At 38.5% G+C, this 20,867-nt stretch overlaps 2 protein-coding genes across 2 annotated transcripts in view; both read right to left on the bottom strand.

Annotated features, from left to right (window-relative positions):
- Nucleotides 1-2,572, bottom strand: part of cpxm2 (carboxypeptidase X (M14 family), member 2) — a 30,718-nt gene extending 28,146 nt beyond the window's left edge. Inside the window, exons 1-2 of the mRNA XM_065949923.1 lie at nucleotides 2,439-2,572; nucleotides 139-611 (exon numbers count right to left, since the gene is read on the bottom strand). Of these exons, the coding sequence (XP_065805995.1) occupies nucleotides 139-412 (274 nt within the window). The 5' untranslated portion in view covers nucleotides 413-611; nucleotides 2,439-2,572. The remainder of the gene's footprint in view (nucleotides 1-138; nucleotides 612-2,438) is intronic.
- A 10,320-nt stretch (nucleotides 2,573-12,892) lies between these two features.
- The window catches only part of LOC109992196 (carbohydrate sulfotransferase 15), a 42,343-nt gene continuing 34,368 nt past the window's right edge, over nucleotides 12,893-20,867 (bottom strand). Inside the window, exons 5-8 of the mRNA XM_020644721.3 lie at nucleotides 20,059-20,215; nucleotides 17,085-17,241; nucleotides 14,808-14,955; nucleotides 12,893-13,422 (exon numbers count right to left, since the gene is read on the bottom strand). Of these exons, the coding sequence (XP_020500377.2) occupies nucleotides 13,229-13,422; nucleotides 14,808-14,955; nucleotides 17,085-17,241; nucleotides 20,059-20,215 (656 nt within the window). The 3' untranslated portion in view covers nucleotides 12,893-13,228. The remainder of the gene's footprint in view (nucleotides 13,423-14,807; nucleotides 14,956-17,084; nucleotides 17,242-20,058; nucleotides 20,216-20,867) is intronic.

Here is a 20,867-nt window from a genome sequence, read left to right as displayed (position 1 = left end):
TTGGGCACTTTGTGTTCATGACACATAAATAAAATACAATCAATCAATGATATAACATGCTTTTGTGAAAGATTTTTTCAGTTCTACTGAAACTAAAAGAAAAGCAACAATAACTGATATTGATGTCATTGCATTTACCTGATTTTGCATCCTTATCCAGCTGCCTGCTGCTCTCTGCCTTTCCCTTGGGCACTTTCTTTCCCGAGTTTTGGCTCGGGCGCTCATGCCTGTCAGGAATCGAGGCCACAGGCTTCTCCAGAATTTGCACCTGGTTGTACTGATCTCTTGTCAGCATCTCCTGCATATAATAATCCTCATCCTCTATGGCAGAGTCGTGGCTGAGGTCTGCAAGCCCCAAGAGGAGTCCCAGCAGAGCCAGGGGGGTTAGGAGTCTGAGGAGCTGGCTTGTCATGACCCCAGGGGGGATTATCTCCAGCTTAGAGTCCCGATGGCGTCTCCAGAGGAGCCTGCTGCTGCTGCTGGGCTGCGTCCCATCAACTGCTTCCCTTCCTCTGCCTTCTCACTCCAACATGGAGAGTTCAAAAAGTTCTTAGAGCGCTCCAAGTCCCTGACGAAAGCAGTGGAGCCAGAGGGTCCATGGACGCCTCAGCCTGGGAAAAATGCAGTGAGGGAGGGAGAAACACAGAGAGAAGGAGATGAGGGAGAGGAGAGGGAAGAGGCAGGGAGACAGACGGCACAGTTTTCTCATTTAGATGCTGGCAGGTCACAAAAAAAAAGTTATTTTTTTCCTCTTAGATTTAAACCAGTCCTGGCTGCTGACACAAAGCAGAGTCAGTTTATTGGTGTTGGTCGAAGTGAAATAGGAATATAAACCTCACTGGGAAACAATACACTGACACATTCATCTGCTTTCAGCTACATCTCCTCCCACTTTGTCTGGAGCAGGCGCAGTTTGGACCAGAGAAAAGTTTTAACTTGCATGTTGGGGAATCAATTCTTCGACTTAAAGCTCCTGTTAGGAACTTTCTGTTTGTGTTGATTTTGTCGACCACTGTGGGCAAAGTGGTACCTATTATCTCTTTGCTGGTGTTGTCCTGTACTAGTACGTTGTGGGTTTTTTTTTTTAAAGAAAAAATATAATCCGGTTTTGTTTTTTGTTACTTTAAGATTTATTTTGGGGCTTTTATGCCTTTAATGGAGAGACAGGACAGTGGATAGAATCACAAAATTGGGAAGACAGAGTGCAGAATGACATTCAGGAAAGAAGCCACAGGTTGGATTTGATCCTGGGCCGTCCGCTTGGCCATCAACCCCAATCCTGATTTGTTTAAACTGTGATATGCAGCACTCATCGAGAATCTTTGTCATGGAAAATGCAAATAAAAGCTGTTTTAGCCTCATGTAATTACTTCTTCTGACACCTACCCCACAATAGCGGTTTCAGGCACCAAAAGTCATTTTAAGGAAATGATCAATCTTGATGCTGTTTGTCTACTTTGAGTTCATAGGCCGTAAAAAGACATCAGTGTTAATTTCAGGCCGTTTCATCACCACTTAAAAACTCCACACAGGAGCTTTAAACACATATTAACCAGTTTGCAATACGTCAAAAGGGAGAAGAGTTTACTGATCCAAGTAGAAATGTATACTGGCACACAATGTGTAATCGCATACAGACAGAAGCAGTCATGTATCATTTTCAGTTTAATCAGTTTAATTCAACTTGGTGTAGAGCTGTTAGAGTTGGTAAAGGAGCACTAACAGTGTTTGAATACAAGATAACTAAACATGATATGCCTTTGCGAAGCTCAGCTCTGCTCTAAGCTTCCCTATTAACTTAGGCTCTTTAGGCAAGGCGTGTTTGGACTCTGCAGTAATTTAAGCATTAATTTAATGGCACAAACTCCCAGGAAGGTCCATGCATGTTCCTCCGTGTGTCACAGTTCATCACATCACCGCTCTGTTTCTCATAAGTCCCTTTTATTTTCTCACTCTCTCTTTTTCTCACATGCACATAATTACAGCCACATCAGCTGATGGAGCCTTGCTTTCATAAGAAGAAAATATTGAATCCAAAAGGCAGCCGTCAAACTGACACACTCATGATTAAAACCACATTTTGTCAGCTACAAAGATTATTTAAAACCAAAAAAAAAAGATAAAAGGTTTCATTACAATGTGTTATCGCTGGCATTTAAGAAGCATTTGGAGTTATTGCTAAGCATAGAAATGTCTCGCCTTGGGCTTAAAAGATTTAGTCATAATAATAAGAAGAAGTGGGGATTACATGGAGTATTCGCACAACTAATAAGAACACCTTCTGACATTTCATCGACCTGAGGCAAACTAAGGCAAAAATAATAATCCCTTAACAAGCCTGGTGCTCCGCCTGGACGCTGCCCAATTTAAAAGCACTGGTTCATTACACTTAACTGATGTGAAAAGGCGTAGAGACTAAAATTGTATGGAAATCACACCTGAGAGTGAGCGAGCTCCTGAATGGTGGCCGAGGCTGCAGGCTAATCACAGAAGAACATGATCTGAAGTAGGCGGACAGTTGGAGGCAGGAAGAGTCTATGCACGGCTGGCTGGCACAGTCTTTTGCCAGCTAGGCAGTCATTCTCTGGTCGCCCACTCTTTATCCAGACTACACCCATGTTAAACTGTCTGAAAGGAAGAAGGAGGGAGGAAACGGAAGGAGGGATGAGACACAGAAGGCGGCCAAGAGAGCTTTAGCATTTTACCTCAAAGGCTTTTAGACACAAAACCCTCCTCCTCCTGAACACCTTTAAACAACCGTTACTCTCGGTGTGTCAGGTTTCTCTAACGCCTCTGGAAACAGGGTTGACATTACAGGACTGACTACTTTTGTGCATGGTAAATGATGTCCAAGACAAACCAGAACAAAAAACATCGGTTCACCAACGATTAAAGACAGTCATGAAAAAGATTTTGGCTGTGCTGCACTAAACTGTGGCTTAAGGACACTGACAATGAGGACTGAATGGCTCTTTAATGCAGCTCCTTTTTTTGGAGGTTAAAGGAAGTTTGCTTGAATCAAAAGCCATCCAATCTTAAACCATTCCTGTTCAAACTGCTTTCACTTTCTTTATTCTGCCCAAGGTTTATAATGCTGCAATGGCAGGAAAGCTATATTATATATACATTAACTGTTACCAGAGCATCTCAGAGAGGATTTTAAACACTTATCCAAGATCCTTTTAAGGGATTTTTAAGTTTCAACAAGCCCTTTGAGTTTTTTTTTAATCCAACTTTCAAAATGCCCCTTATAACCATTTAAGTCAGACTTCTTTGGCATTGTCTTAATGTACAGAAAGAGTACAAGAGCCTCTAAGGTTTGGGCAATGGAAACCACTTAGTCAAGTTAACAGGGAAACAGCCCATAGAACCAGTAAGATATGGTAACAAACCAATGAAATAGTGTTCCTCCTTTTGTAACCAGGAAGAAACTAAAGTGAGAGTGAGTGAAGTCAGCTGACTTTCATGCATTGGCTTTAATGCAGGACTGCAGAGCTTACTTCCAACGAAAGACCTGGAATTAACATCAACCACAATCTTTCCTTAACTGTTTAACTTATTTAACACAATCCATAACTGTCAAATAGTAAATTGGGCATTGCAGACAACATTTCCAATTGGCACTGGACCTTAAAAATATGTTGCAATTATTATAATAATACAGGATTTAGCATGATCATCAGGTATAACCATACTCATTGCGCTAAAAAGATTAAAGCACCTTTGGGATTTTGCACGAGGACTCGTAAAACAGTAATGACATTTTTGCACCTATCTTCCTCATGTAAATGGACGCACCTGGGTTAAATAATTAATTATCATGTTTAATTCAGCTTCCTTTGCACTCCTCACCACTGCACTAATTGATTAATGTACCCTTATACATATTCATTTGTTTATTTTATAAACCAAAAATATGTTACTTTTCCATCTTAAAATAGTAGTTTCAATGTAGATCAAACAGTAGAATACATTTCAACAGAGAGAATGGTGTCTGTTCCACTTCCAAAGATAGCCATGGTCACCTGTTTAAAGCACTATGTAACTTTGGCAGCGGGCCATGGTTTTCTAATATGGCTTTACGGCACTTGTTCATACACCAGCCCGGTAAAACAGTTTGCTTCAAGTCCAACGCCTAGCTGGCTAAGTCAATATGCGTGTGTTTTAGGATAGTGCAATTGCACTCGGTGACCTTTGGTTGGTGACAAAGCGTACCAAACCGAATTCCTCCATAATGTTGCTTTAATATTTTATGCTTACATAGAATGCACAGTTTACCAGAGTTAAATTCCTTGTAAGTGTAAACATACCTGGCCAAAAGAGTTGATCCTGATTGAGCGATTCTTAATAAAGCAACCTAACTTTAGAACATACAACATTTAGCTTCCATTTGCTGCTAGTTTTCAACTACACAAAGTGCTTTCATAGGATGTGAATGTTGTCGGTAAGAAGTTTATAAGACCGTCCAAATTAATTTAGGCATGACATGATTTCCCAAATTTGCTCCGTGAGCCAGAATGTCTGCATTAAAATACCTGCCACAGTCTGAAACTGGCTTATCAAACTGTCATTTATCACACTGTGTAGCCAAGCAGCTTAAGGCAGGGATGTTGTGACAAAAGCTGTCTTCCTCAGTGAGGAGCACCCAAGGTGGAGAGAGTGATGGCTTCTGCCTCCTTCTTTAATCTCTTAAAGGGGGTGGGGGTGTCCCTGGCTGAATTCTCATTAATTGGACGTCAGAGCCTTGAGTGACAGGTTAGAGGCTCACTGAAAAATACCTCCCTGCTGCTGCTTTGGCACCTTGTAATTGATGAAAAGGGACTCTGGTGACAGAAACTGAGGGTGGGAATAATAATGTAAAGGTATTGTACTGGCACTATTCAGCAGGACATGGCAAGTTTAAGCTTTCCCAGGAAAAAAATTCATGTAATTATCAACAGAGTGAGACATGCAAAACGATGCAAAACAATCACAGTACTTCAACTTTGATTTTGAAACATTTCTTAATTATTGGAGCAAGAGATTTTTTTCTTTTTGATTGTGCAAAGATGATTAATGTGTATGCGCTCATAATATGCATGTACACAGACTAAAATGTATGCATGCAAACTCATTTTGTGTTCATCCATCAAATAAAATCTTGGGTGTGTCAAAGTGGCTAGTAGCCAATATTTCTAATGAATTCTGATGTTAGGAGTTCATTGAGGACAAAAAGACACAGGTTAGCAGGATCAATCCCATATTTATTCATTTACTTATTTATGTCCTTTGAAAGTAATGTGACACTTTAATTTATCCAAAACGTATCAAGTTACAACCTTGGATCCTCTATTCTAAAGCATACACCATTTATAATGGATGAACTCCTGGCATTATTGATATTCAGGCAGGCAGGGACGCTGAATTTGCAAACTAAATCTTGTCTCACCTTAAAGTGAAAGACAGGTCCGCACTGGATTTTCCTACAAGGATGACATTGGTGCTGTCAATGTTCAAATTTAATGTTGGTACCGTAAATCTAATCGACAAGAGGAATAAGGAATTAGAGCCAGTTGCACTTTTCTTCCTAGAGTTTGGTTTGGAGGCTTGAATGGCCCGTCACCTCGCATTAATTTCAATGTTATGTTAGTTTTTACACACACAAGAAAAACACATATTTTTCTGCTTAGTTCTGGTTGGATACCCCTCCAAACTGTGTGCTTAATTTTAGCTGTTAGCATTAATGTGATGATAAGAAGAGAAGGTAAAAGGCTGGTGTTTCATCTTAGCAATATTTCTTCGGTGTCCATGGAAACTGAAATATATGGTGATGGTCATTTTGCTAGGCTAGATACACATGCAGAGCAGTTTGCTTTGAGTCTTGAGGGCTGTGTCAGTTTATGTTTGCCTTGTATACTTACTGGACGTCATCATCAATCGTGATTGGCTTTGTCAGTAAAGAGAAAGATGTCAAGCTTTCTTCTCTGCTTGAACTTGATTTTGAAAGTAAAAGTATCAAACCACGTTACAAAGAAACTCTCAAAGTACAGTATTGATGACTTAAATAGAGGTAGATGAGATTATTGAGATGAGATTATGTGAAACTAGGGGCGGCTGTGGCTCAGTGATAGAGTTGGTCGTCTCTGAACCAGAAGGTCAGGGGCCACCAGCACAGGGGACTGATGGTATCTCGTGGGATCGCAAGTAAACTGCCGTAAATGATTTTGACCTGAGCAATACGTAAATCAGGACAGACATTAAATTGCATGCACCACATACAGTACAGAGGCTGCAGTCCTCAAATAGGTTGGCCCGGGTTCAAATCCGCCCCGTGGGTCCTTTCCCTCTCTCTCTCTCCCTAATTTCAGACTCTTTCCATTGTCCAGTCTCTTCAATAAAGGTGCAAAAAGGCCCAAAAGTAAATCTTTTAAAAAAGGTCATATGGACATTAACCTGCAAGGAGGAATTTGATGAATTGTTTTAAATATGTAATAAACTGCACCGTGTTAAATACATTTCTGCTCAAGTTTGACAGGCCCCTGTGCTTTGTCTATCATTCTTTTCTTTCCCCAGGCGACTTGACTATACTGAATTTAAACTTCTGTTTAATTAATAGGGAAATAAGTCAGAAGGAACATCCTTACCTCATAGTGGATGCCAAGATGAGAATGATATGGAAGCCAGCTTCACCCACAGGCCTGAAACTTTCCTCTTTTTCCTTAATAAATCAAATAAAAAAAGCATGAATAACTGATGTTGTATAATCAATTCAATTTATAAATTATATATATGGAAAAAAACAACTGTATGCCGTACGCACCAGGCTTCAGACAAAGTTAGCTGTTAGTTGGTGAATGCTACAGAGCCATTAGCTGTTAAAGAGTCAGACAGGACAGACAAAGCAAAGCAATAGATGAATGAACATTGGACATACGCTCTTCAGATGGCCAAAAAACATGACTTTATAGGAATTCTAATGTTGCTATTTTTCTGCTCGATGCATAAATAAGCTTGTTTTGCAAAAAAAAAAAAAAAAAGACTTTGCCATATCAACTCCAACTTAACCAAAGTCCTATCTTGGGGATCAAAATAACAATTTCTTAAAAGGTTAATAACTCCATATTTAAGTATTATCATTGACAGCTTCTTCTTGTATTAAAACACCAGTAAACACAAGTATTGCAGAATTATAAGCAGATGTTTTTACTGCTGTATGTGTAGTCATTTTTTTAAAGTGCACTGGGAGTTGTTGATCTAAATCAGTAGGGACAAAAAGTACTTTGAACATCTGGCTTTTACACTGGCTTCAAACTACTTTTATGCTTTTCTACTTTCTGCATTGGCTCTGTCCACTTCTAACAGTAATGTATGACTCTGCAGAAACTATTGCGCCTGTCATATTCATACAATTTAGGATTATTTACTGTTGTTTGTGGTTTGGAGAGGTCTCTGACAAAGTCTCTTCCTTGGAGACCTTGGATGTTGAAAAAGCTCTTTATCTATTTATCATAGAGACAACAAGTTTTTCTGAAAAAAAATGTCAGTTTTACTACCCGCCTGGCGGCCTGGATCCCGGCACAGTCGCCCTCAGCTTCCTCCTTGAAAGTGCTCCCTTCCTGAACACCTGCACCTCTCATTCTTTGTCCACATTTAGCGCGGATGGGACAGATTCCAGCTGGATGTGACCGAAACAAACCAGATGTTTCTATCCAATAACAATGACAGATTTGAATTTGAAGTGTTCATAATGGTAGCTTGACTTTTGGTATGAGCACAATCAAATTCATTATACGTTGCTTTTATTCCTGTACAAACATTTACTTGTTCTGTCTTGTTTCACAATCACTATGGAGGATAAACTGACGATACACCGATGACAAAATAAAAATGATCTATTCTGAAACCACCAAAGATTTCTTCCATACATCATCAGATTATGATACAGCTGTGATACGGTGAAGACAGTCACCCTGAAGGACATCTGGCAGTTTAGCTGCTGGGAGACCATGCACACATGTAACCACATTAGAATTCAGAACTGTCCCTGTGGGGAAATGCTTGGCTGCACTCTGAGGTGAGAGCTAATTCAGAGCAACAGCCTCAGATCCATTGAGCCCTTGTTGAGCAATGACATGACAGCAAGGGCATAAGTGGATGACTGGGAGGATGGGAAAAAACAAAGAAGAAACATCTGGTTTGGCATATCCTCCACTGCTAAGGGTATTGGTCTGATAAAAAGTAATGGAATCAATAAATTCAACAATTTGGAGAGTCGTCAACACTAATCAGAACCATTCGGACAGACAATTTGAGTCCAAACAGCCATAAAAAGAAGTTCTTGAGCTTTTGAGACGTTTTAAAAAAGTTAAGTTAAGTTTTGAGGTATGACATGCGAGTACAAGATCGCCCACAACCTAAAAAATAAACTCTTAGCTAGATAATGCCTTTAAAATAGCAACCTAGCTTAACTTAGTACACTGTGTGAAAAAGTAAGCAGGGCAAACTGTAATCACTCCTTTTCAGAGACCATTTTTATTTCTGCAATATGTGTCCAAAAGAGATAAAAACTGCATAGCATTGTATATCACAAACAGATGTTTTGTGCTGAAACCTTAATATCCCACAAATGTCCGGAAAGAGAGCTGAACACAACTTGAAACTTCTCAGTCAGTTACTTTTGGATTATTGTGCATTATACAAAGAATAGTAATCACTATATTTCTTACTTTCTCCAACTCATTCAGCACTACAGTTTTTCTTGAAGATCGTTGTGTGTCTTGAATTCCTGGCTCCCTCATCATCAGTGGGCATGACCGAGCCTCACACAGCCTCTTCAAATATAACTGGCAGACTATCAGAGTACTCAATCAGCATGATGGATTGCAAATGTTTGTTGCATAAGTTGTTTATCCAATTTTTTTCTTTCTTGTTATCTCAAAAAACACTCCATTAATCATTGAAAACAGGGAGACACAGAGCTGTGTTTGAAAAGAGGATTTTTTTCATTTTCAGCCAGAGTTTGTTTAAGAGCATCATATGAGGAGGGATTTTAAACTTAGACAGACACTTTGTTGGTGGTCTTGACAGAATTTCCTACCCTATTTGTGATGGTCAAAATTCTTTCATTTGGGACAAAAATGTAAAGACGAATGAGAACAGACCAGATCCTTAGAGTCCCACACTATAAAGAAAATGATTCAGTTTAATCTCACATTGGGAATATTTACACCGAGGAAGAGGGAAAAAGTTGAAAGATGTTGCAGAGAGAGATGCTAAGTCCTTGTTTCAACCCTCGTGACAGAATAAACCAACCATGAGACAACGTTTTTCAAGCTGGGGCCAACATCCTCTTGTGAATCCAATGAATTTGGCCTAAAATGCGGGGAAGGTCTATCCATCAACAAGTAGCCTACAATTCACATGGAGGTAGCCAACTCATTGCTGGAGGATATTTTTGGTCATTAGCATCACCAGTCAAAACTGTGTTTAGCAAATGTGAGTCTTATGACTCTGTTTGTACACCTATTTACGTGTTGGTCCCTGGGTCGCCATTTAGAAACCCCTACATCCATAGTTAGCGGACCATAGTTTTTTGTCCCTCTGATAAAATCTATAATACCTCAAGAATTGTCCTGCCTGTTTGATGTAGGCCCTACTCGGCATGTAAAAAATGTATCAAACATACTAAGAAGATGTTTGACATCAAGATTTTTATGCCAAATTACTTATTTTCTGTAGTTTTCTCAAGTTATCACATTAAAGAGAGTTCATAGTTAATTTGTCTGGGGCTATTTTTAACCACATATAAAAACAAATGTTGTAGCCTACATTTTAAAATAGGCTTAAGACATTTTATGATAGGCTAAGAGATGGACTCCAACATTCACCAGTGCAGCCATGTGGCTCATTCCAGTAGGCTAAAAAAAACTTACCTCAGCTCATTCATTAATGGCAAATTGAAGATAGCCCATTATGTCCAACACACATTTTGCAGCCCTGAGAAGATGTCTACTTAAACTGCCAGTACACCACCATTTCTGGTTTGTCTTCTTCTATATTAGCCATTATCATAGCAGTCAATGAATAGTGCGTGTCGCTTTAAGACCGTTTGAAAATGTGACTTTTTGGCCACTTCTCCCTCTGTTTTCACCTGTTCAGGTGTTGGTGCCATTAAGCAATTAAGCTAAGCTGTCTCAACTGAACCCAGTGTATTTTTGTCTGCTCCATAATCGATAAAACTCGGTTCTCAAAGGATTTATTGTTGTTGAGATGCTGGATACAACTTAGAGAATCACTTCAGAATGGTGAGTTTAATTTTCTTCCTTTTATTTATTTATTTATTTATTTATTTATTTATTTATTTATTTATTTATTTATTTATTTATTTATTTATTTATTTATTTATTTTTAATTTTCTGTGCTTGGTTAGCTTGTTGAAATTAGTGCTATGTTTGTATCTTTACTGTTGTTTATCTGCTAGCTGCTAATTCATACCTCAATGTTCACTTATACATAAAGACATTTTTATAGGCAGTCAATTTTCTACTGAATATTTGACCTCTACTTTGGTTTGGTTGCATTATGAGGAATTCATGCAAGTCACTGACTCACTGAGTGTAAACAGTAAAATGTAAACAGCCCTAGTCTTGTTGTTTTATATTGACCAATAGACTTAATATTCAGCCAAGCATTGAAAAGAAAGTTGAAAATCATGAAGGTTTCAGGTGACAATTCACTCATTTCATAATTTAATCCTCTGAGTTTCTGGTATGGTTAATATCTGCAGCCCCACTCAACAGTACTCAATTCAAGCCTGAAGCTATTTTTCTTGTGTTGATGGTAATCTGATTTGAATACGTTTGCAAGTTAATTTTCTGCTGTCAAATGTTTAAGCATGTTGTTGCATATAGGTTGAATAACTTGGTTTAGACTAATCTATCTTGAAGATGTTTGTTGAGGGAAAGTGTTGAGCTCACTTAAGATGCTAGATCTTCTTTTATACTGTAGTATGAGGTGTAGTTGCACTTTGCCAAACTATCCTTCTTGGCACTCTTAGTTTAAACACTTTATACAGTACAGTGCACCCACTTGCTGCTTGAAGCGTTTCCTGCTGCTCAAGAAGCATTTCATAGGCTTCATTACTCTCCAGTCTTTACTATGTTGAGGTTGAACCTTGCGGTAAATGACTTGGTCAAAGCCTGCAGCCAAATACTAACATTTTTGTCATTAAATCAAAATCAGCTCTGCATAAGATGGTTAAATTTATGTTTCTTTTGTTTCACAGACAGCTTAAATTTAGTTAAGAATTTATTTTTCCATGACAACCTATTTTGGGATACTAAGGCCAAAACTGCAGCACAGATGCAAAGCAAAGAAATGTGCAGGGCAGGATCATGGGCTAAATGTGTGATCAAAATGTGTCTCGAGTTTTCTCCGAGGCAGTAGTTGTCCACTTTTTCTTCCAGTCCCTGTAGCCTGATACAGCACAGACGAGGATGAAAGACGTTCTGATAATATTTGTGAATTCCAAGGAAATTGAAGTTGGTTGGAGGCTCTTGTTGAAGCGGAACCTCTTCAGCCAGCCAGATGGACCATCCAACTCCAAACAAAATATGCAAATGATTTGCAGCAGCTTTTATCTCAGTCAGGTTGTCTTGATTTGCAACAAGAAGGGAGCAGTCAAAGCTGCTGGCATTTTAAGATTGTACAGAAGGTCTTTCTGAGATCTCATTTTGTTTAATGTATCTGTGTGATTTCAGGTTTTCTCAAAGATTTTCCAGTGGTATTTGGGTCAGTTTGTCTTGGTGTTATGGCTAGGGAGGAAGGCAGTGTGAAAAAGAGGCATTGTGGATTTATTTTCTCTCCTTTTCTGATATTGAATTGAAGATTTTTTTGTGTGTGTTTGAAGCACACTCGGTTGTCTGGATGTTGTTGAGGCAAGTTATTTTTTTTAACCGTTTCCTTTCATTCTAAATGACTTTCAAAGTCAGATTTGTAACTTTAAAACGTATGTCTTGCCTGCCCCCTGGTGTCTGTAAGGGGTCTGTTTCAACTTAAGGCTCAAACAGTTTGTTAATCAGTATCATATTCCTCTTTTTTATTTAATTGATAATTTCAGTTGTTTTCAACCACATTGCTTCATTAATGCACATAAATATTAATTTCATCAAATCACATTTTAGTTCAACTTTTTAATAATCTGTCATTTTTTTTAAGATTTATTTTTGGCCTTTTAGCCTTTATTTGATAGGACAGTGGATAGAGTAAGAAATTAAGAGAGAGTGGGAACTGGCATGCGGAAAAGGAGCCACAGGTAGGACTTGAACTTGGGCTTTAGCCCTCTGTACATTGGGTGGGAGCAACCTAACCGCTAGGCCATCTGCGCCCCCACTAAACTGTACTTCTTAAGTGTTTGTGGCTTTCTTTTAAGAAAATGAGAGGAAATCATTTTCAGAGATTGATCAGATTAAGTGCTGCCCTTTCAGTTTACTGAATCAATCGACTACAGAAACAAACACACTTGTTTAAAATGTCCTGTTGAAGTCCTTTTAAACTTGTCAAATTTGAACTTCTAAACTATAGCACCTTAATGTCTTAAATGTGTGCTTAAAGACAGGCACTTAATCCATTAGTTGCCTCTAGTCTGTGCCTGTACATGGCCACTTTAAACAATAGGATAAGGTTGCAATTACGCAGGCTTTCCAGTAGAGGGCAATGTTGGATAACTAAATTCTTGCGCTGATGAGAGAGTTTGTCCTGAAAGGAGACTGAATTATGATCAAGGCTTTTATCTGCTTGGAGATATTCCAGCTGTGTTGGACAGAAAGAATAAAAGAACTACAGTGTGTCCTACAGCATGTCTAATCTTTTCAGGTCTGTGAGGCTGCCTATCTTTTAATTAATCACACTGAACTTAAAAGACAGAACAGGACTCATTTTTAATATCTTTAAATTCACTATTTAATATTTTACATCTGTTCACAAAGGAAAAAGAACAATCAAGATTTTCCAACAATGCATTCTCTCTTTCACTCAGACAAACTACACGCACACACACACAGATCACAAATCCACACTCTCTTGTGCTATTTTCTGTCTTTGATTTCACCTCTGCTTTTATAACTTAAAAAATAATTTAAATAAAAAACGTTGATTTTCATGGGCACTTGAGAGAGATGAAACTCAAAGGAAGGGGCTGACTGACACATCAGTGGTTTCTTTCTACTGAAGTTAAGGGGAGGAGGGTTTTTCAGAGTTGAGAGTCCCAGAGGAAAGAGTCATTGTGCAGCACTTTGGCCAATTTCTCATTGAACGGCGTGTAGAAGTCCCGCAGGATCTCTTTAGTGATTGGCAGCATGGGTCCCAGATTTTTGTCTGCCGGCCTCCTGGTGTTTGATGCTGGACTTCTTGTGATCTCTGACTCTATTTCTTTTGTCAGTGGCCCTGTAAAACAACACAAACACTTTTTTTCACATCCCTGCTTTGTGGGCAACTTTGGATTTTCCAGCAAGACTGAATAAATAAAACTGAGTTGAGTAAAGGACCCTGAAATGTCACTGTGTATCAGCAGTGCTATGAGCAGGAGATGTGACGCTCTGGTAGGCAATCACACCTTTGTTGGGGTTGGCAGCTCTCTGAAGAGCCAAGTCTGAGCTCTGGGGAAACTATAGACTGTGGGGTGAAGCTGTGAGGCAGAAGTAAGGGGGCTATCAGACAAAAAGGGCAAACATGTATTATTACGTGAACTGCAAAGATCAATCAATTAATCAAAAATTAAATATAATATAGTAAATATCAGAGCCTGACTGACATATGATGTTTAAGCCTGAGGCCAGTACAGAGCTGTATCTGGGAGATCTGTCATAGTGGGTTGTAGACATCAGCACTTCAAAATCAGCAAGATTTTCTCACAAAACATGCCCTGCTCTTTGTACATGTAATAGACAGCAGCAAAAATAAATCTTCCTGACAGCAGACTTGAAGAGAAAGTTTTCCACTGTCAGAGTGGTTAGAAGCATTGCTTCAACATTACAAAAAAAAAATAATAATAAATAAATATATATATATATATATATATATATATATATATATATATATATATATATATATAAAAGGCTATGGTTTCATTGCAAGGTTTAAAGTGAAACACAAAACAAAGCTGGAAACCAATAATGTTTTTTTTTTAAAATTAATTACACAAGTCTGCTTTTTAATATGATTCCAGATTCTAATTCGATAGAATTTTTTTAAGTCTCAACGTGGCTGAATCATTGTGTGAAACCATTTGGTCATAACATCAGCTCTTGTTACAGAGGAAGAAAATCATTTATCTGAAGATTGTATCGAATGTGCATGTATATATTTGTTTTAAAGATTAGTTTTTGGACGTTTATGCTTTTATTAGTTAGGAAAGCTAGAGCACGACAGACAGGAATTATGAGGAGAGAGAGTGGGGTATTACATGCCCCAAATAGCGTTGGGACTGGGAGTTAAACCTGCAATAAGTGTGATGACGAGGACTGTAGGCTCTACATGGGAAGCATGTTCTATCAACTGAGCAAAACCAGCGCCCAGTATGTGCTTATTTGAATCCCATTGTTTTCATGTTTGTTTTAGCGTCACCGTGAATGGCTAATATCGATTTACTTTAATCTGCAACTGTGTTGTATACTGGCTGAAATCATGCAGCTATAATCACAGACAGCTCTGTGCATTTTATAAAACATTTCCTCAATTGTCTTTAGTGATCTGAGTTGTATTGATCAGAGTCCCAAGCGGGAACAATTACAGACAAGGTCATACATTACGCTGTGTTGTTGCGTACTTACCCAGGTTGAGAAAATCAAAGACTCTGTGCATTGTGTATTTCCTGTTGGAGGCGTGGTCTTCCAAGCGAAGGACCAGAATCTGTTCCCTGCTGAATGCGGTCAGCCAGTCTATTAGGTACACAATGTAAAGGCCAACCTGCAATCTGACCTGGAGTCGCAAAACAGAAGACCCAATGTAAGATTAGGAAGTAGTACTGTCCTCCTCCATGGAGGGGCACAGTGATACCTGGTTAAACAGTACAGCACAGTCAGAGGGAGAAAAATTCATCAACTTCACTTCATAAATAGTATGCACTAGTCCGGGTAAGGGCTGTATTATTTTCAATAAAACAACTTTAGATTTAGAACATGACACATCATGTTCGAAACATATTCAATTTGTATCCTGAGGTGGTGGTTGTAGATTCTGAGAAAGGCAGAGGTTTCTTAAAATCATAACCATGCACCAGTGCACCAGACACTAAATTATATTTTTTACAAAGGATGGCCCCTAAAGGTAGATGATTCAAATCATCAGTCGAGGAGACCCAGATATTGCCAGTCAGAAATCTGTCCTTTTGTTACTCCAGCTGTATCATACAAGGCAGGGCCTGAAATTGAAGGAGAATCCTCCCCTAAATTCTTCACAAAGGGGAAGAAGAAGAATTATTTATGTATTTTTCTTTCAATCCTTGTCACCACTGCCAATGGATCTGTTTCAGACACAGCACCCAAACCAAGAGCATTTGATTACAACTTTGACAGAAACTGAGTCAGACTTTTTGTGGCTCATTCTAATAAGTCGTTTCAGACAGTCAGTCCTGTGATCTGCCGTGCAACCAGTGTGAAATACTGTGGCACTAAAAGTATTGTAAAGTTCCTACAGACTTGCAGGAATTGAATAATTTCTGCTTTGTAACGTTAGCCAAAATTCTTTAGTCTGGGGTAATGATGAAGTAACATTAGCAGTGTTGTAACTTAACAATCATATAGCGTAGTTGTCTGGAAAGGTTTTAATCTACTATCAGCAGATGTTGATGATGTAGGCTGATGATAAGATTTTGACATGATAGTGAACTGAAAAGAAAACTTGACATTAAACAGCCAAATCTGATTCAACTGACAAATCAGAGTTCAGTACATCCTTTCTTATATTTTTGTGTATAGTAATAGTGTGAATATTACTAGTGCTTTATTCATTGGTGTGGCTTTACTTAATTAATAATAATAAATACCTAATTATGTAACTGTACATCAAAGATTTTCACATATTGGACAGCCCAACCAATCAAACCTTGAAAGAAGATGTAATTGGGAGCTGCTCATTTTTGGATATTTTATTGACTGAGCAATTACAAATATATATTCCCAGAAAGTAGGATGCTATTAATCATTTGTGAGATTTCATCACAGCATGCTGCAGGTAGCCTTATTTGTTTGTCGAAATTGATTTTTTGGATTGTTGTATAACAGTTCATTGCAGAGCAATAGGTGTAAACAAACCATCTTGTTATCCAGAGCTGAACTATCTTTGTGTCCTTTTGCCATTTTAGCAAAACTGAAAGGCCTTTCAGAATAAATGATTAAACTCCAGGCCAGCAACTCCTCCTTCATTAAATCAATTTGGTTCAACAGTGAAGGCCAATCGTGTTCTCATGCTGGTGTTTATTGGTGTTCTCTCCCCAGACTCTAATCTAAGCTCTGACACTTTTATCACGAAGGCACAGGCATGAGAGACGCCGTGAGGACAGCTGTAATGCTTTAACATGGTCTAATAACTCTGAGGACATATTAGTGGATGGACAATTAGGCCAGTGGCAGGGACTGAGCATGCTCCCGGAGGGCTGTAAAGCTTGCCAGTGGCAGTCAGCGATGAGGACCTTTGAATATGAGGGGGAACCAAAAGAGGATGGGGATCTCCTCCTCCCTCCTCTTAGCCCGTCTGCTCGAGGGCACTGTGGGAAAGCTGGCCAGGGGCCCAACACTGGGGCCCTGCAACTGCTGGCACTAAGACTCGGTCTGCTTTGTGAGTATAAAAGAAGTTCAAACCACTGCTAAACTTTTTTTCTGAATACAAAGAGAGGACCGAGACGCTGCCCTGCTCGTCGGTTCAACATTGCTGCCAATCCCCTTTCATAAAGTCTGTCATGAAAGCTTTAGGGTGCGTTAATGAAGTGTGGATTTCACTCAGTCTGTCTTTTTTCACTCCTTTTTCATTTCTTTTCCCCTACCAGTAAATAAGCTGGTGGCAGAAAGTGCAGAGTTGTGAGACAAAAGCAGGAGGGAGGGTTCACTCACTGGCATTGCATTGTTGACGGTAGTGTTGTACACACAGGAGCGCATTGTGTACTCCGTAAGGCAACCCTCAAATAACTGCAGCGACTCCGCCACCTTCTCGTGGAAATCCTCTGCAGACTTATTGGCAATACCGAAGTAAAGGTAGTCAGAGTATAGCCTGCAAGATAACAAAATCATTTTAGCACAATGAAATTCAACTTAAAAACAAAAGAAAAGAAAAGGCAACAGAATACTTTTTCAGTGTTTTTCACAAACTCTTAATCCTATTCCTATCATGTCTTTTTTTTTTATTACTTTTTAATCCTATTTTCTTCCACATTTTGTCTTGTATCTAAAAGTTGTGAACACATTTGCTTCACAAAGTAGTTTACACTAAACAAAGTGTGACAGAGATGTCGGAAAATGCTTCTGGTACATAATAAAGGTAAAAGTTGTGAGACATCTTTGTTCTCAGTTTGCATGAACTCACAAAGAGAGGAAAGAAAGTAAATGTCACATGGATAATTAAAGTAGGGGTCATAACATCCCCTGTTTTGGTTGTAGTCCAGCAGTATCCATGTTTTTTCCCATGAAAGGTACCATTTCATCATAGCTTAGTTGAAAAGCAATATACACACCAAACTGAACAAAAATAGATGAATCTATACGGGGGCAAGGTGACGGGAATCAGAAAGTTTCTTCATGTTGTTCACAAGAGCAAAGAAACTCGCTCATTATAATAACAGTCGCTAAGCCACGCAAAAGAACTAGTCGGGCAGAAATGTTAATTCATGAAAAAGTGTTCAAAGTGTCTCTTTGGTCAGTTTCTGTTGGAAACATTGTCGGCAGTTCTCACTTATGTATATAGGCTCATCTTATTGTGCTTTTGTTTTGGTATGTATTTGACTGTTGGAATGTGCACTTTTGAATTTTATAACCAGCGACGTATATTTAACAGCGATCTGTTTATATGTTGACTCAGCACAAGAGCCTCAGTCAAGGATCTTGGTTGTTTCTCGAACGCTGCTATATTCAGTCCCTTTTGCATTCTGCCGTTTTGGCTTTTTGGATGTACTTTTGTCTTTTTTCTGTTTTGTTCTGCCTTGCCGCAAAACCAATCGCCCTTCGGGGAAAAATAAAGCTGAAGTTGAGTTGAAAAGCAAAAATGGGAATATCCAAAGATATTAGATTTCCATTCACTTAATTGAGAAGAGGGTAAAACAAAGAGTAATTCTCATCAGCTTGGTGGCAAAATAGTAAAATACAGAAGCAGGCAAGCATGCTATCAAAAAACTCACAATGAAATCAACGAGTCTGGGAACAGGAAGTGTGGATAAGGCTGAACGGATCAGTGGGGATTGGAAACAAAAGTAATAACAGAGAGAGAACTTATCGACCTTGGATGGATGACTGAATAGCTCCTGCTACAATATGGATAGAGAATGAGATTTCAAAGACACACTCTGCAATAGAGAAGCTGTGAACAGTACCATGGGATCAGTTTCTGTACAGCTGAATGAAAAATATTCTGAAAAGGGGAATTAAATCCAGATTATAACTGGCTTTACAACACTCATTGTTTGATAAATGTTATTTCAATGTTTTTCTTTGACCCTGTAAAGCACTTTGGATTGCTTCTGTGTTGTAAATGTGCTATAAGGACAAACAGTTTAATATGGATGTGGAAATGGATGTTGCAATATCACTAAAATATTTGAATAAATGGGCAAAAGCAATTATAGAAAGCGCGTTCAGACATCAAAATAGTCAACTGCAGTAGCATTGCTATCCAATTTTAAACAGAATGTGGCACAGGCATTCAGCTGCAAGGTCTTTATTCCTGTGATAAAGACGTAATTTTAATAGTGATGTGACAGCTAGTAAAAGGCTACACATCTTCTGTGACAACAGGTCTTTTGTTTCCAGTAAACAGTTAAAGTATCTGCAGTGTAAACAGCTGTGATAGAGACACAAAGCAGGGTTTTTCCTGCCTCACAATGAAGCTGAGGTGGTGCATTCCTTACCATGTGCACACCTGCATGTGTAAGTAAGTAAGTAAAACTTTATCGTAACAAATCGTACAGTGAGAAAAATTTACAAAGTGTGTGGGGGCTAAAGAAGCGAAGGCACGATCACCTTTTGTTTTGTAATTAGAGCGCAAAGCAAATTAATTCTAATGATAGTATAATTGAAAAAAGTAAAAGTCTCACAGTAAAGATTTTTTTTAATGAGTACCCTGTTCATAATTAAATGTATAATAACATAAAAGTGAATGTGTTTAATTACACATTTAATCAAAGTTGTTCAAAATAAAATCAGGTCTTCCCCCGAGAAATTTTACGACATATGTGTTGTTCATCTCATCTCAAGGCCTGCAAGGTCATAAAATGTCAAGGTGTTTACATGAACTGTTAAGCGAATCCTGACTTTATAACAATGAAGTCTTAGTCCTTGTGACTAATAACATATTTTTTTTATTCGTTAAACATCACAATCTTTAATGATACGTCAGCACATCAGAGCTATTTGAAGTCAGCGAGCACGGTGTAACAAAGCCAAGAGTTGAACATTTGATCCTGAAGCCTGTTGTTACCCTGTTGAAGTTTCAGATCTATCAGTGAGAAGATTAGCTGAACTGCAGTCCTGAATCTCTGTTAGCGGAGACAAACGATTACAGCTGTCTCGTAACAATTCCTCCACTGCTTGAACATGGTTTGTGAGATTCAGGTCAAATATTTTAATCCAGGGAAAATGTACTACTTCTTCTCCTGTCACTTTCCTTTCTCTCTGGCAGTTTAGGCAGTGCCTTTTCTGGAAACACTAGGCTGATTAGAATACAGCACGCCATGCCAACACATCAGCGTAATGCCGAGATTGCAGTTAGAAATGGAAAAAAATCACACATCAGACTTCAACTTTAACTGTGCTGTCACGTGCATTTACATGTAATAATAATACTAATAACTGAATACTGTTTAAGAAAGATGACTCCCACCTCTCCACGGGGTCCCTGAGCATGACAATGAAACGCGCATCAGGCTGCAGGGCATGGACGAAGTCCTGGATAAGGAAGGGAGGCTCGCCATCTGTAGTGTTGTCATAGAAATACACCCAAGCGTTGTTATCCCACATGGTGGACGCACTGGCTTCTCCTGCAAAACACACAGCCCACAGTAGTTAGAAAAAAAAACATGGACACGAACTGTTGTACACCTACAGTTATGCAGTCATAAACATACAAAACACATATGACCAGATTGTTTTTTTTAATCTTTGTTGTAGCATTTTATGAGTGGAGTTGAATTCATACAAGAATATTGGTAATTGTTAGTTAAGGCTACTCAAATATGAGGAGTAGCCGTTTTTTCATGTAATATTTTTAATGATTGAAATCTTTGTTTTTCTGTATGTTGGATGAATTCAAAGACTTTCATTGTGTTGGATTTTTGCACTGCAAATGTTAGTTTAAGATTGAAAATCCACTATTTTTTTCTCATATTAATTTATATAAATTTCTCTGTTATATTTTAATAAACAACAGACAACTTCACCAATCATTGCTTTACAAAAAAGCAACATAAACTTGATGAATGAAAATAATCTTCTTTTAACTGCTTCATAAAATTGCCTCTGAATCATAGCTTGAAGTAACTCACACAGCAAGATCCTAACATATTCAACAAGTTCCTAAAATGAAAGGCGCTAAAATGAGTGAACACACAAAAACAAACCAGAGTAATCACATTTCCATTTGCAAGTTAAATTGTGGAATAACTACTATCCATACAGAAACAGAACAGCGCT

This window comes from Labrus bergylta, chromosome 21 (assembly GCF_963930695.1).
Source record: "Labrus bergylta chromosome 21, fLabBer1.1, whole genome shotgun sequence".
Classification (NCBI taxonomy): domain Eukaryota; kingdom Metazoa; phylum Chordata; class Actinopteri; order Labriformes; family Labridae; genus Labrus; species Labrus bergylta.
This window is presented reverse-complemented; position numbering and strand designations above follow the sequence as displayed.